Source organism: Phycodurus eques, chromosome 1, assembly GCF_024500275.1.
Source record: "Phycodurus eques isolate BA_2022a chromosome 1, UOR_Pequ_1.1, whole genome shotgun sequence".
NCBI lineage: Eukaryota > Metazoa > Chordata > Actinopteri > Syngnathiformes > Syngnathidae > Phycodurus > Phycodurus eques.
The window spans coordinates 22,521,109-22,535,542 of record NC_084525.1 but is presented as its reverse complement, the minus strand read 5'-3'; the positions used below and the strand labels follow the sequence as shown (position 1 = coordinate 22,535,542).

General features: G+C 40.8%; 1 protein-coding gene across 1 annotated transcript in view; it reads right to left on the bottom strand.

The window, feature by feature from the left end:
- Nucleotides 1-14,434, bottom strand: part of LOC133405989 (dystrophin-like) — a 216,857-nt gene that overhangs the window by 140,151 nt on the left and 62,272 nt on the right. Inside the window, 11 exon segments of the mRNA XM_061683126.1 lie at nt 71-106; nt 186-355; nt 2,198-2,377; nt 3,191-3,298; nt 3,483-3,584; nt 6,326-6,445; nt 7,336-7,486; nt 8,396-8,577; nt 11,552-11,650; nt 11,731-11,826; nt 12,892-13,020. Coding sequence (XP_061539110.1) covers nt 71-106; nt 186-355; nt 2,198-2,377; nt 3,191-3,298; nt 3,483-3,584; nt 6,326-6,445; nt 7,336-7,486; nt 8,396-8,577; nt 11,552-11,650; nt 11,731-11,826; nt 12,892-13,020 — 1,373 coding nt within the window.

Sequence of the window (14,434 nt, the reverse complement as noted above, 5' to 3'; positions counted from 1 at the left end):
CTGCTTCATCCTTGCAATTTTTAAAATCATAAAAGCTTACGATTAACATCTGCTGAGTGTCAACACCTACCTGCAAAGGTATGTAAGCAGAAATGGATGCATGCAACTGAATAATGCACATAAATTGGAAAACATAAATTACATGTGATTGATAACTGACCAAAGTTAATCTGAAGTGGACTAACTTTTTTCTGAGTTCAGAATCTACGACCACCTGCCTCTTCTTCTGTGGTGGTGACTCTCTGGCTTGACGTAGTGCCGATACGCTCTCCCTCGTTGTCACCTTGGTAACGGTCGGCGTGACTGAGTGGGTCATTTCGGACTGGAGGGCTGCTGTGGTGACGACTGGTGAGAGCTGAACATGTGGACACCCAAAGAGAGGTAGAATGTGAATTTGACATTTTAGCTCTTTACAGGGCACTTTTTTTTCAAAGCCACTGTACATCCGAAATCCAAAACATTTGCTGTAAGATGTACAGTAAGGATCAGTGATAGTAATTAGTGAACATCTGAATTGATTATAGCAAAACAATCGAGCAAACAACCAAGTTGAACGCGCGTGTTTATTTTGTGGACTTGGAGAAGGCGTTCGACCTTGTCCCTCGGGGTGTCCTGTGGGGGGTGCTTCGGGAGTATGGGGTACCGAACCCACTGATACGGGCTGTTCGGTCCTTGTACGACTGGTGTCAGAGTTTAGTTCGCATTGCCGGTAGTAAGTCGATTTGTTTCCGTGAGGGTTGGACTTGGTAAAGCCTGCCCTTTGTCACTGATTCTGTTCATAACTTTTATGGACAGAATCTCTAGGCACAGCCGAAGCGTACAGGCGGATCGCTTTGATGGCCTCAGTATTGCATCTCTGCTTTTTGCAGGCGATGTGGTTCTGTCGGCTTCATCAAGCCATGATCTCCAACTCTCACTGGAGCAATTTGCATTAAAACTAAGCACAATTTGCATGAAAACTCAGCACCTCCAAATCTGAGACCATGGTCCTCAGTGGGAAAAGGGTGGAGTGCCCTCTCCAGGTCAGGGATGAGATCCTGCCCCAAGTGCAGGAGTTCAAGTATCTTGGGATCTTGTTCACGAGTGAGGGAAGAATGGAACGGGAGATCTACAGGCGGATCGGTGCAGCGTCTGCAGTGATGCGGACTTCGTATCGGTCTGTTGTGGTGAAGAAGGAGCAAAACCAAAAGGCGAAGTTCTCAATTTACCGGTCCAGCTAAGTTCCTACCCTCACCTATGGTCACCGTGGGTCGTGACCGAAAGAACAAGATCCCGGATACAAGCGGGCGAAATGAGTTTCCTCCGTGGGGTGTCCGGGCTCTCCCTTAGAGATAGGGTGACAAGCCCGGTCATCCGGGAGGGGCTAAGAATAGTGCTGCTGCTCCTCCACATTGAGAACAGCCAGATGAGGTGGCTCGGGCATCTGATTAGGATGCCTCCTGGACGACTCCCTTGTGAGGTGTTCCGGGCACATCCCACCGGGAGGAGACCCCGGGGACAACTCAGGAAATGCTGGAGAGACTACGTCTCTCGGCTGGCCTGGAAACGCCTCAGGATCCCCCCGGAAGAGCTGGTTGAAGTGGCTGGGGAGAGGGAAGTCTGGGCTTCCCTATTAAAGCTACTGCCCCCGTGACCAGACCTCACATAAGCGGATGGATGGATATTTTAAATAATAGTAATTACGCTCTGAAGTTGTGTCTCTCAACATACCTTGTTACTAAAACCATTTTAGTCATCTAGAGGAAGAGAAAAAAATTGAGGTCCATGACTCAGCAGAAGGCAACGAGTTCAGGGTGTACCCCGCCCCTAAGTCAGCTGGGAAAGGCTCCGGCACGCCCGTGACCCTAGTGAGGATAAGTTGTATGGAAAATGGATGGATGGATGGACTCATCAGAAATGACATTATCAAGCTAATTGCTGTGACCATGGGTAGCCCTACGGTAAGTACTCTCTTCTATATTTCACACTTTTTTTGTCCAATGTTTTTTTACATTAAAAAAATACAAAATAAATGTTCTGTTTTGACAAATGTTGGTGCCTAAATTGTCATTAAATTCTGGAATGACCCATAAAGTCTAGTAACAGGAAAACATTTAATGTAAAACAATAATAATAATTTCAAAAGGCTATGTAATTTCCCTTAATAGCTACCCTATCCTCTCAGACTCTCCTTAGAGGGGCGAAAGCGCTTTTGCACCTGGGAGTTTATGAGATCCAGACTTTGAACCAGTCGATCCCAGCGTTGGGCAAAGTTGTCCAGTCTAGCTTCCAGTTTGCTGGCCACCTCTTTGTTCTTAACACTGCATAGCAGGTCCTGACTCATGGAGCACAGCTTGTCCATGGCAGGACGCTTCACGTCCAGCTCTGTCTGAACCATCTGGTGGAGTATAAACAAAATAAACAATCACATGCACTTAATGCATCAATAAGGTAAATAATAAATGAGGTGTGTCCATTCTGATCTATGGTAGTACAACCTAAAAAAAAAAATCTTCGCGCTCCAAGTGCCACCATCATGACCAAAATATTCAATATTGTTATAAGCCACTGTAACATTATGCAAAGTTGGAACATGAAAATTCTGCTTAAATGGAAGAATCTAAAACTGTACAAAGAAAATGTTTCTATTCAAATGTATTGCACATAAAAGATAAAAATATAAATTATAACTAAATTAATCATTTTGAAAAATTAAGAGTTCTAAAGAAAAAAGAATGCAACTATTATTGTACGAACAGTACAAGTTAAATACAAATGAACTGTACTTAACAAGGGTACTGTACAGCATGCACAGTTTGAACATTTCATCCAATGATTTCTTTTCACATAGCCTACCCTTAGAGCGAGCCTCTACACATTTTGAGAACCACACTATTCTATGTATTGTAAACCAGTTTGACATATGAACAATTCTGAAGCTGATATTTTACAACCCCAAATCCAATGAAGTTGGCACGTTGTGTTAAACGTATATAAAAAAAGAATACAATGATTTGCAAATCATGTTCAACCTATATTTAATTGAATACACTACAAAGACAATATATTTAATGTTTAAACTGATAAACGTTATTGTTTTTAGCAAATAATCATTAACTTAGAATTTTATGGCTCATTGGAATTGGGGTTGTACTATAACACAAACAGTAAGTAAGTCTAAACTCAAGGTTTAGGATTCTGCTTGACTCACAGCAAGATGGCGGAGGCAGGCCGCCGTGGCGGCATGGTCCTTTACATTGGGAGTCTTGATTGACCGAACCAACTCCTCCTTCTGAGTCAGCCACGAGTCAAATAAAGACTGATGGAAAGGAAAAACGGGAAACAACAGAAACCAGCAGTTTTATGCTCACTGTAATATGATGCGAAAAAGAAATGTAATATCCTAGCTACATACAGTATATTAAACACAAATGAGGAACCCATTTACAAACGGATGATGTTGAACGGAAGACAAAAACAAGCAAACTTCACACAGACCGTACTTGTTCATTTGTGAAGTGTTGCCATTTCAATAAAATCTCTTGCAGCAGAATCCAGCGTTCTTCTGTCCATCTACAGATAGCTGCCCAGCGGTCACCTAGCACCTGCATGTATGCACACACACACACGGACACGCACGCACGCACACACACACACACACACACACACACACACACACACACACGCATACGCATACACACACACACACACACACACACACACACACACTCCCTCTTAAATTAGCTCACTGGAGAGGCTAAAACATTAAAATTTTTCATTAGGGTGCCCTACAGGCTTATACTGTAGTTACACTTTGTCACGTGCCAATTAAATTCTTATAGCTGCCGAATTTGGAGCGTGACTGCTCTCCTGAAGGGACAAAAAGGAGCAGTAGCGTGTATTAGGTGCCATCTAAAACAGTCCTAACCTTTTCTTACAAGGGCCGCATACGAAAAAATCGAATGATGTAAGGCCACATTGATATTCTTCACCTTTAATGTATTTAATTTAACACGCTAAAACCAATCAGTGTAGGTAGAGACCTGAAAAGTAATTACATATTATACTTAAAAAAAACAGCCTACTCCTAAAGCAAAAAGTCAAGGCTTTTTATTTGAGTTGTATCCCACCCGTATCCCACTAGAATAGATATTCTCCTCTATTGAGGAGCAGCAAAATCACATCTTCTCATTCTGAACCAAGACAAGAGCAATCTGCACTAAACTAACCTGGACACGAAGCAGAAAATGGAACTGAACAACACAATTCATGCTATTTGCCGCTGTATTCAAGGGATGGGAATCTGGCGATTCCTCTTATCAATTCCTCTGCTTAAAGGGCCTCTTTCTCAGCCATGATTGTGGCTCACGACATGGCAAAAATGACGGAATAGCGAGAAGGAGAAAAAAATGCGAATGTTGAGAACCAGCCATCACGCTCACCTCTCTCTGGTGTGCAACCCCTGACTCTCTCTGGAGGTGTCAGTTTCTAAAAAGTGTGTTTCTATGAACATGCAGAAGGTATTTTAAAAAATCGGTTCCTGTCAGTTTGTTTTAACAAAACAAATCTGTTTTACATCTGAACTACTTCTGGATCAAGTTAAATGCAAAAGGAGCACTGTAAATATTCCCAAGTGTGTCATATATCGGGCACACACAAAAAACTATACCTGGTGGATTAAAAGAGGGCTGATATCTTAGCATGAATGATGAAAGTTAGAGCTTTCCTTTAACAGTTCTTAGGCTCAGTGTTGGGCTTAGAAACCCAAAAATTTTATTTTCATGGAACCAATAACAGTGGAACTGGACAATTTCCTAACGCTCTTGTCGTAAGGGTAAACAAAAACTACATTGAGCTTTTTGGTCTAAGTCGCCAACTTTTCTACCACCAAGGACACGTTACAGATTACGAGTGCATACTGGATATGTTGTATCTTCTATTCAAAGTTGAAGGTATCAAAGCGTCAAACCCATTTGTATTATTTAATTCCCTCACCCAATCAGAATCGATAAAATAATCAATAAGGAACCGGATCAATAAGCAATATTGATAATGGAATTGGAATCGCTGAGTTCTTATCAATTACAATCCCTACCTGTAACTCTTACTGAATTATCTTTTTCATCAGGGTATTAGAAATAGAAATGTTGTTACTTTTGAAGTGACGTATGAGTCATGGAAGCTGAGAAAAATTTTTTTTCTCCTGCCTTGCCACCCAGTGGAGAAAGTAAGTCGTACAATTCAGGCAAAAAACACAGGCCATGTCAATTATGAATTTTCGTATATGACACGTGCCGTTAAAAGGTTTGGACACCACTGTGCTGTAATATGCATTCAGATCCAGCACAACTACCATGTGTTTGTCCTCCCTGTTTATTTTTAACACTGTTAACAATGTTTTTCAAAAGTAATTGCTCAGTTTTACAGGTAAGTCGTCAACAATAATCAGTAATCATTTGCGATTTGTTGTTTATGTATTGCTTCATAATGTCAGGTAATATTTTTTTTTGCAATTACATACAAATAATTCAGAGACTAATACTGTAATTCAAATACAGTTGTATATAATTATAATGTCGCTTACTAGTAGTAATGGATTCCATTTTACAAACAACTTGCCCAACACTGCTTTAAATGTCTTTCATCACTGTCAAATATAAGTTATGTGACTCCACTGGACATTCACTATTCTATCTCGTTTTGGTTGTGATACTTTCGAACATTCTTAGACTTGTCCTCCGTTTTTACAGAAACATTTTCAGTCTAGAGGGAAACAGTCATGATTTCAGGCTGTGGCTGTAGCCTTATAAACACATTTTTCAGTTCAAAGGCTGTCTTGTCCAAATGGCCCCTAAATCAAGTTGTTTAAAAAAAAAACGTGAGGCCATGAATGTCCAAAACTACGAGGCAACCAAGATTTAAGAGTCAAATCTTCCCAAAAAATGCCAGGACACAGCAGGGGGTAAACCTGAAGAAGTCAACTTGTATTTGCATTTTTCCATTCCTAGTCTTTTAATCTATTTAGCTCGCTTGTGCTCCATTCTGCAATAAACTGCTCTGCAGGCAGTCCCGCAACAAAAGCACCACTTGAAACAAAGAACCAGCGCTTAATATATCTGTGTGATTATATGCAGCATCTCTGGCACGTGTTCTGGTTCCCAATTGTTTTATGCAAGTGAATTATTTACCACACTGGCATGGCTATTGTGTTAGTCGGAGATCTGCTCCAAATTTTTACTGAATTAGTTTTGGGAGAATTATTATTGTTTTTTTTTATGTTTGTTTTATTGTTCGGGAATCTAGGCCATGATTAAGTCTGTAATAAAGAAGTACTACTCCAACTTGCCTGAAGTTTACTCTCCAAGGCAGCAGTGGCGCTGTCTCCGCTTGTCTCGTCCACCACTACCACCATGTGGGTCAGCGAATTGACCCGCACCTGCTCCTGCTCCAGGTCCTCCTGCAACAGCTGCAGCAAATATGTGCGATTGAGATTTTAGTAGTTTATTAACAGTAAAATAGAATGTTATATCATGCTGAGTGTCAGACATTTATATTCATTATCCTTCTGCATTGTTTTTATTATCACGCTTAACAGCAGCTATCACAGCCCCGATGAGACTGTGATGAGTGAGAAGTGTCATGGTTTATTTAGCTTCATGAGAGGGTCATTAGACACGCATTTAAGTACGTACAGGTAATTCGCATTGCAGTTCCACTCAACTTCAAACTACAACCTCAATAATAACACACACTATTGTTAAATTAATACCTATCCTAGCACTATTATGTTTGGTGAAGAGTACAATTTTGTATTTGTATTATTTTGCAGTTCTCCTTCCACATTTCTCATGCGATTCAAACTATTTAAACTTCAACCTGGGAACTGTTTTCCCGTTTCCAAAAATACATAAACACAAAAGTCATCTTTCAAATTCTAATATAAAATTGTTCAGCTCATTCAGGGCTGGTATGGAACTATCACATTTTCACACGCACACACACAAATCCAATATGTTTTATGTCATTGGTCCACATTTCCTGACCGATTAAAACTATTTCAACTTCAAGTCTCTCATTCTACAGTTTATCATTTCAATAAATTACACAACATTTCAGTTCAACATCAGCTCTTCAACATTTTCACACAATTTCTACAGAAATTGCATTCTCTTTTATATATATAATTTGTTGCAGCTCTTGTATTGGATTGCACCACCTTTTGCACATCTATCTCATCATCTACTGATCACTGATCAGGGAATTATAATTGACTCCATTAGAAAGTGGATTTTGACCTAATGTTAAGCATGAATGTAGCGCGTTTATTGGATAGAATAGATTTAAGAAGGATGTCACCTTGTGCTTTTCCACTTGGTGCTTGACGTCCTCCAAGTCAGGACCAAGCGGATGAGCCTCCATCTCCTTGACCCGCGCCTCTGTTGCGTCAAGCCAGTCTGTGAGCTGCTGCAGCTGCTTGTGTTGTAGGTCCATTAAGACCTGGTGGAGTCTGGGGAGTGGGGCAAGTTTATACCAGTGATCAGAGGTGGGAAACTGTGCTTAAGTAGAGGTACAAATATGTGTAGAAAAAGACACGTAAAACTGGAAGTAATGATTCAAAAGTACAGCTACTGAAATGAACTTAAGAAACAAAAGAAAATACCAACAGGTGATTTACATGCTTCAAGTCTGTTTCGGGTGTGAAGGCGATCGGCTTCGGGTGACAGCATTGCAATTAACGATGGGGGGAAAGCAACTAGAGCGGACACCCGCATACTCGCTGTTTGGCACCTGCGGATTCCCCTATTCACAATTTCCTTCCCTTTTTTTCTTTCTATCTCCCCCCCTCCAATTGTTTATTTATTTATTTATTTGGGGGGGGGGGGGGCGACCAATCCAGAATGTTTTAACCCCAAAAAATCTTGAATAAGGGGTGATTCAACCGCCAGAAAGTGTTTTCAGGAAGAAAAAAAAAGTGGAGCTGTGGTGCTGGGAAAACAATTACATTTATATATATATATATATATATATATATATATATATATATATTACAGTATTGTTTTTTTTTCCCCCAGCACCCCACTTGTATATTGGCCGTCAATTATCCGCTGCTTTTTGCTATTCGCAGCCTGGTTCCTCGCCTCCGCGATTAGTGGGGGTCCACTGTATGTTAAAATTTGTACTCCTTCCCATAATTTGCAGTGCAAAACAAACAAACAAAAAAAGTCTTAAAACAGCTTAATTTATTGCAGCATATTAGAAAAGCTGAAGCAAATGCAGGCTTTTGTAAAAAAAGCAAACAATGTAAAAAAACAAAAAACAAAAAAACAACAATGTAAAAAAAAGAGCCCACATCGCCACAGGTTATTGTCATGTGTATTAATGGATAAGAACGTTTGGGGTTTGAGCATGTGAGCACCTGCTTTGTCTCTCCATGCTGGCCACCCTGAGGTGCTCCCATCGAGAGTTCAGCAGGTTCATCTGCTCCCTCACTTCAGTGTCCTCCTCCTCACTCAGGTTGCCCTCACCCAGTAAGGCGGCGCCAGCCCGGAGGACACGACCGACGCTGCCCTGGTGCGCAGTGAGCTCCACCATGTAGCTCTGTGAGGAGGATAGGCAACAAAACACTTCACCGTGGCAATGAAGTTCCGCTCGTTAAAGCTAATTAACTGATAGCAACGCTCCTACAACTCCACACTGAATGACCTGACTTCATTTGTTTTAAGTGGTCTCATAATACATTAACCCGCCCCTGTCTCATTTTGAAAACTTCTACATTATATGATCTTCAGAGAGCTGAGCAGTCACGGTTCATTGAATCTGGAGAGGATGGATATTATGCTAGAATATACAGTGGTGCCTTGACTTACGAGTTTAATTAATTTTGTGACCACGCTCATAATTCAAATCACTTGTATTTCAAGTAAAATGTCTCAATTAAAATGAATGGAAATGCAGAAAATCCATTCCAGCCCCCGCAAAAAAAAACTTTGCGGGTGCTTTGTTATGTTTTTAGTAAAGAAAAATAGCATGGTATTGTAAAATAAAAATATAGAATACAGAATAGAAAAGCCATTAATACGTTAATACGTTCCAACACCCGATAAAACACATTTTTGGGGTAAAACAGCAGTGTACAGTTCTATACTTTGTATAAACATACAGTATTAACATAAACAAGGACCCTACAAAATGAATTTAGAGATCTGTTGTTTTTTTTAAATTTAAATACCATATTTTCACGACCATAGGGCGCACCGTATCAAAAGGCGCAGTCTCAGTTATGGGGTCTATTTGTGTATTTAACACATACATAAGGCGCACCGTATTATTGGGCGCAGGCATGGTAAACCATACGCTAGCTTAAAACATACGGTAGCATGCATGCACGCTAAAACAATGTTTTTAAAAAGGCAGCGGGAGCAAAACTGAGTTCGGTTTTACTCTATTGAAGTCTTTAACAATGCACTTTTTTATCAATCCTCACCCACAAATCCATCAAAGTCCTCATCTTTTGTATCCGAAATGAACAGCTGGGCAAGTTCTCCAACAAACATGCCGGGTTCCCTCTCGTCATTGTCAGAGTCAGTCTCGTTGCCGGGCGGCTGTTCAGCAATGATGCCGGCTTTCGCGAAAGCTCGAACAACAGTCAAAGCAGATACCTTAGCCCAGGCATCCACAATCCATTCACATATTGTGGCATAACTCGCCCGGCGTTGTCTCCCAGTCTTAGTAAAGCTGTGTTCGCCGTCTGTCATCCATCGCTCCCACGCCGCTCGCAACTTCACTTTGACCGCCCTGTTTACACCAATGTTCAGCGGTTGGAGTTCCTTCGTCAAGCCTCCCGGAATGATGGCAAGCTCCGAGTTATTGCCCTCAGTCGAAACTCAGCTTCGTCGTCTTGACTTGGCGAAGCTCGTTTTCCCGCTTCCTCCACTTGCGAACCATGGATTCGTTGATCTTGAATTCTCTCGCGGCTGCTCGATTCCCATGTTCCTCCGCGTAACTGATAGCTTGCAGTTTAAACTGTGCGTGCCTCTTCGTAGGTGCCATTTTCGGGGGTCCTTAGCCAAACCGATGTTGTTTTGCACAATGCACATACCGGAACTAAATACCTACTGGGGGCGTGCCTTTAGCGTCTTCTTTCACACGCACCCTTCCCCCTTTACGTCCGCATGCTGTCCTCAGTCACGTCCGCCTTTCCTCTATATAAGCAGCGTGTCGGCAGGTAATGCTCCCACTCAGTCAAGCGGAGCGCTCATCAAAGTCATATAACAACAGATTTTGGAACTCGGTGCACACATAAGGCGCGCCGCATTCTCCATTTTGGAGAAAATTGAAGACTTTTAAGTGCGCCTTATGAAGATAATCACTAAAAATGTGGATGGACCAAGAACTGTAATACTCAATTGTGGAGATATAGTATTAAACTGTTTTTCATCATTTCAGCCTACCTTATTTTGTTGGGGCATGGCTAAAATGGCACCCAGTGATGCAGTTGGGCGACCAGCATGAGTCACCCAGTCCACTATTCTTACTACTACTACTACTCAGGCATTCAACCGACACGCCCATAGCATTTGAGAGCAGAGACAATAACTTGATTTTTCACAATTTTGAAGCTATATTTTACAGAGGCCTACTTGGCGATTTTTTTCTAACATTCAAATTTGGCCGGTTTCTAAACAACACTCCTATCTGTTCGGTTTGTAAAATTAAGAAGACAACAGCATTGATTTTCACTTTACATGGTCTTTAAGAAGAATGGAAAGAATGAAACAGTGTGCATCATGATTTCATGCTTTAATTCATTGTGTGGCTCCTTATGGTGTGTGCGCCACCAAGGGGCTGTATAAAATATACATCCGTTCATACACGAAGAAGTTGGGTCACAACTGCTCAGTAAGCTGGAGTAATATTTGTTGTTTTTTGCAGAGGATAAAAAATATCCGCCTGTGTGTTCCCCTCATTTCCTGGACTTGAGCGCAAAAACAAAGCAACCCATGCACATGCGTAACTTTACTGAGTATTTTCTTGTTGAGTGAGCTTCACCCTGCATGTTAATGGTAGGCATTTTGAAAAAATATTTTGTCCTGATTTATATTATAGCGTGCAACGGATGATTAAATTTAAATTATTTTCCATGGGAAATATTGCTTCAGATATTTTAGAACAGATTAATTACAAAAAGTGAGGTTCCACTGTAACTGTATTGATGATTCATTTTGGGGAAAAAATAAGTAAAAAGCATTTTTTTTCAATTATGCCCTGGTGTTAAAATGTTGAATTTCAAATAGAGTCAAGGAATTATCATGTTATCCTGGATTGGATGACAGCAGTGATACAGTCCGTTTTATTGAGTGGGAATGACTAAGGAAGCAGCTTGCAAAATGAATGTTTTGCCGTTTATTGAAGATTATGGGTGATGGGTGACCATAGTGGATGCAGTCAGCATGTTCAACCAACAGTACATCAACAAAATTAAAAAAAAAATTTTCACGTGTGTATGTGTGTGTGTGTGTGTGTTTCTTCAGTTTCCATCTAACTATAAAAATACCTATGTCATTATCATCACCTCATGTGTGTGGAACTGCTCCTTGACCTCCTCCACATTGTTGGAAATGGGGGGCTGGGACTGGAGCCCATCTTCAGCCGACAACAGCCATGTCAGAACCTTGACATTCAGAGTTGAGAAAGACATGAAAACAAACAACCACCATCAACACCATAAACAGTCATCATCATGTAGCGTACCTCCTCCAGGGCCGCTTGGTAAGCCTCCAGAGTGGTGGAGCCAGGAGGCAAAGGACTAAGCCCTCGCTGCAGCTCCTCTTGGCTGGGACTCAGAAACTGGAGAGCAAAGCAGGTAGGTGGAAGAGACGATGATGATATTTATGGGAGGCAAATCAAAGAGGGACACACAGAGCAGGACACAACAGAAAAGAGAAATGAATTACAAATTGTATTCAACTCAGAAAAAGCGTGTGAATGCTAATAGAAGCTAAAATACTAAAAGTCATGTGTAAAGTGAGGACAGCAACAGGGCTTGATACATCACAGTCATAACTCACTCTTTTTTATGCTGAACTTTTACCCTATAATACCATTCGTGTATAGGTTCACACTGCTATACAGTTCTTGGCGCTTTGGGGTATTGGTGTGGAAATTGGAAAAGTCACATGAAATTATGAATTATTTTCAAGGAAATAGTAGTATTTGCATTACTTTTATAGCTAATCACAACATTCTGTCAATAAATACCCTCACTTCCCTCTCATGAACATGAAAACATTTTTAAAGTCATTACAATTTTCTGAGTAGTTTGTTGTTAGCTCCTTTGCAGTAAAAAAAAAAAAAAAAAAAAAGTAACAAAAAACAAGACTAAATGTAATTCTAATATAATTGTTGTGTGATCTTCTAGAAATATGGGATTGTTTAAATCACTCAAATTCTAATTGTTACATTTTGATAGAGCTTAAGCTTGCTTAATAGCTTAACTCAACTGCATGGCTGACAAATGCAACAAATGGACACCTATTTGTTACTCAAATTTTTGGTAAGGGATTCACACAAATCAAGGATCCCCGATACCAAATCTGTGCTCTCTTGACATCACTGTAAAATCATTGCAATGCCACTGCTTGATGTTCCCTGGGAGCTTTGACCTTTGAGAAAACAATTCCAAAAATAAATAGATACCTATTGAATTCACAAAAGAAATAAACAGATACAAGTTTGGGTTGAGGGAAGTAAATAACGCATATGATATTAGCATTAGCGCAAGTGTGTATCGTTCAGCAAACACAAGAGAAAATGCTTTGACATAAGACTTTGATGATGGACACCTATACACAGCAAAATAAAAACAGACATATAGACATTCACGATGAGGCGTTAGCATGGTGAGACACGGACCTGATCAGCAAAGCGCCTCCTCTTTTGCTCAGGAGACTTGACATAGGCCGCCTGGGTGTAGGCATAGCTTTTATAGCGAGGCTGAGGGGAGGGACTCTGCACTCGGCCCTGAGCCACACTCACTGTGATCTGAGAGCCATACAGAGGACACAGTTGGAAGGATACAGGACGGCAAAGGCAAAGAAGTGGAAGAATGAATGACAAAAAAGGCCCATTAGAGAGGAGGGGGGAATACAAGAACGCAGACACAAGACAGAGAAAAAAACAGGGGAAAAAAGAAAAATAAATAAGAATAACAGAACATTAGCTCTGTTCCCATCGGAATGTCAAGCTAATTTTAGCTTAAGGGAAAATGCAAAGAAAAACAAATATCAGGGAAGCGTTTTTTCTAATTCCATTTCATTCTGTGTCTGATAAATAGACCTTGGTTGTGGTCTTTTGCCTCTGTATTTTCGCATAACAGAAACAGCTCTATGAAAGCTAACGAAACAGGTTATGTGCAATAAACTATGTACACCAGCACCCAGACGCGCTTCCAATCTCGCCAGTAATTACCGGTAGTTTCCGGTTAGCCTGCTGCTCTATGCAGAATGAACGGACGGAAAATCTTGACCGCCTTAACTGCCAGAAGAATGCGTACTGTAAATATAATTTGAGGGAAACTTTTAAGTTCCAGAAAACGGTGGGTGGCTGAAATGAGCATTGCTGTATGTCTTTATAGTCTCTATAATAGCGAAATTAGCTATTATAGAGACTAGAATACAAAGGAGATGGGTTGCTGTCACTCAGCACACAAAGCTATGCAGCATACATGCCTGTGAATGTTCTCATTCATCCAGGTAATTTCAGTCTCATGGCATTGAATCGATTGACAGAGGACTGTTCTGGTTGTCTTGAAGATGTTTCGCTTCTCATCTGAGCAGGATTCATCTGTTCATGCACAAGGCTACTTTGGGCAACACTAGCCTTGGTGTTGGTGTCAAAACCCAAATATATACTGTATCTTCCAAGTGATAGGCACGCCCCAAACAACGAATGGTAGCACTCTTTTGGGATGCAAAACCACAGTCGTTAAAATGCCTTGCAGAGAGTCTTCTGCCTATCAACATCAGTCATTGGGTGGAAACTTTCTTGCTAATATTCCATTCACTTGTTTTTAAAAAAAAAAAAAAAAAGGTTGTGGAGCTGCCTCAACACCAGTTGTGGCTGTGTTATTTGTGAGATGCTGAATTACTGAGTCTTTTTTATAGCGACAAAAGGACAGCATTGTATATGGGAGATAAGTGACTTAAGACTGTTCCTCTGTTTCGAGGTGATCTTTCAACCTTAACATAAACGGCCTCTCTCACCCCTCTTTCAAACCATGTCTTCTATGTCCAGAATATACACATTTTTGTTTCTCTTTAAGCCGCAGGTGGTCAGCTGAGTCTTGACTGGAGAAGTTAGTCCATCTGTGTTGTGACACGCGCCTGCTCAGGTGTTGTTTGGTTTCCCCAATATATAAATTAGTACATTCCTCACTGTACTTGACTGTATACACCCG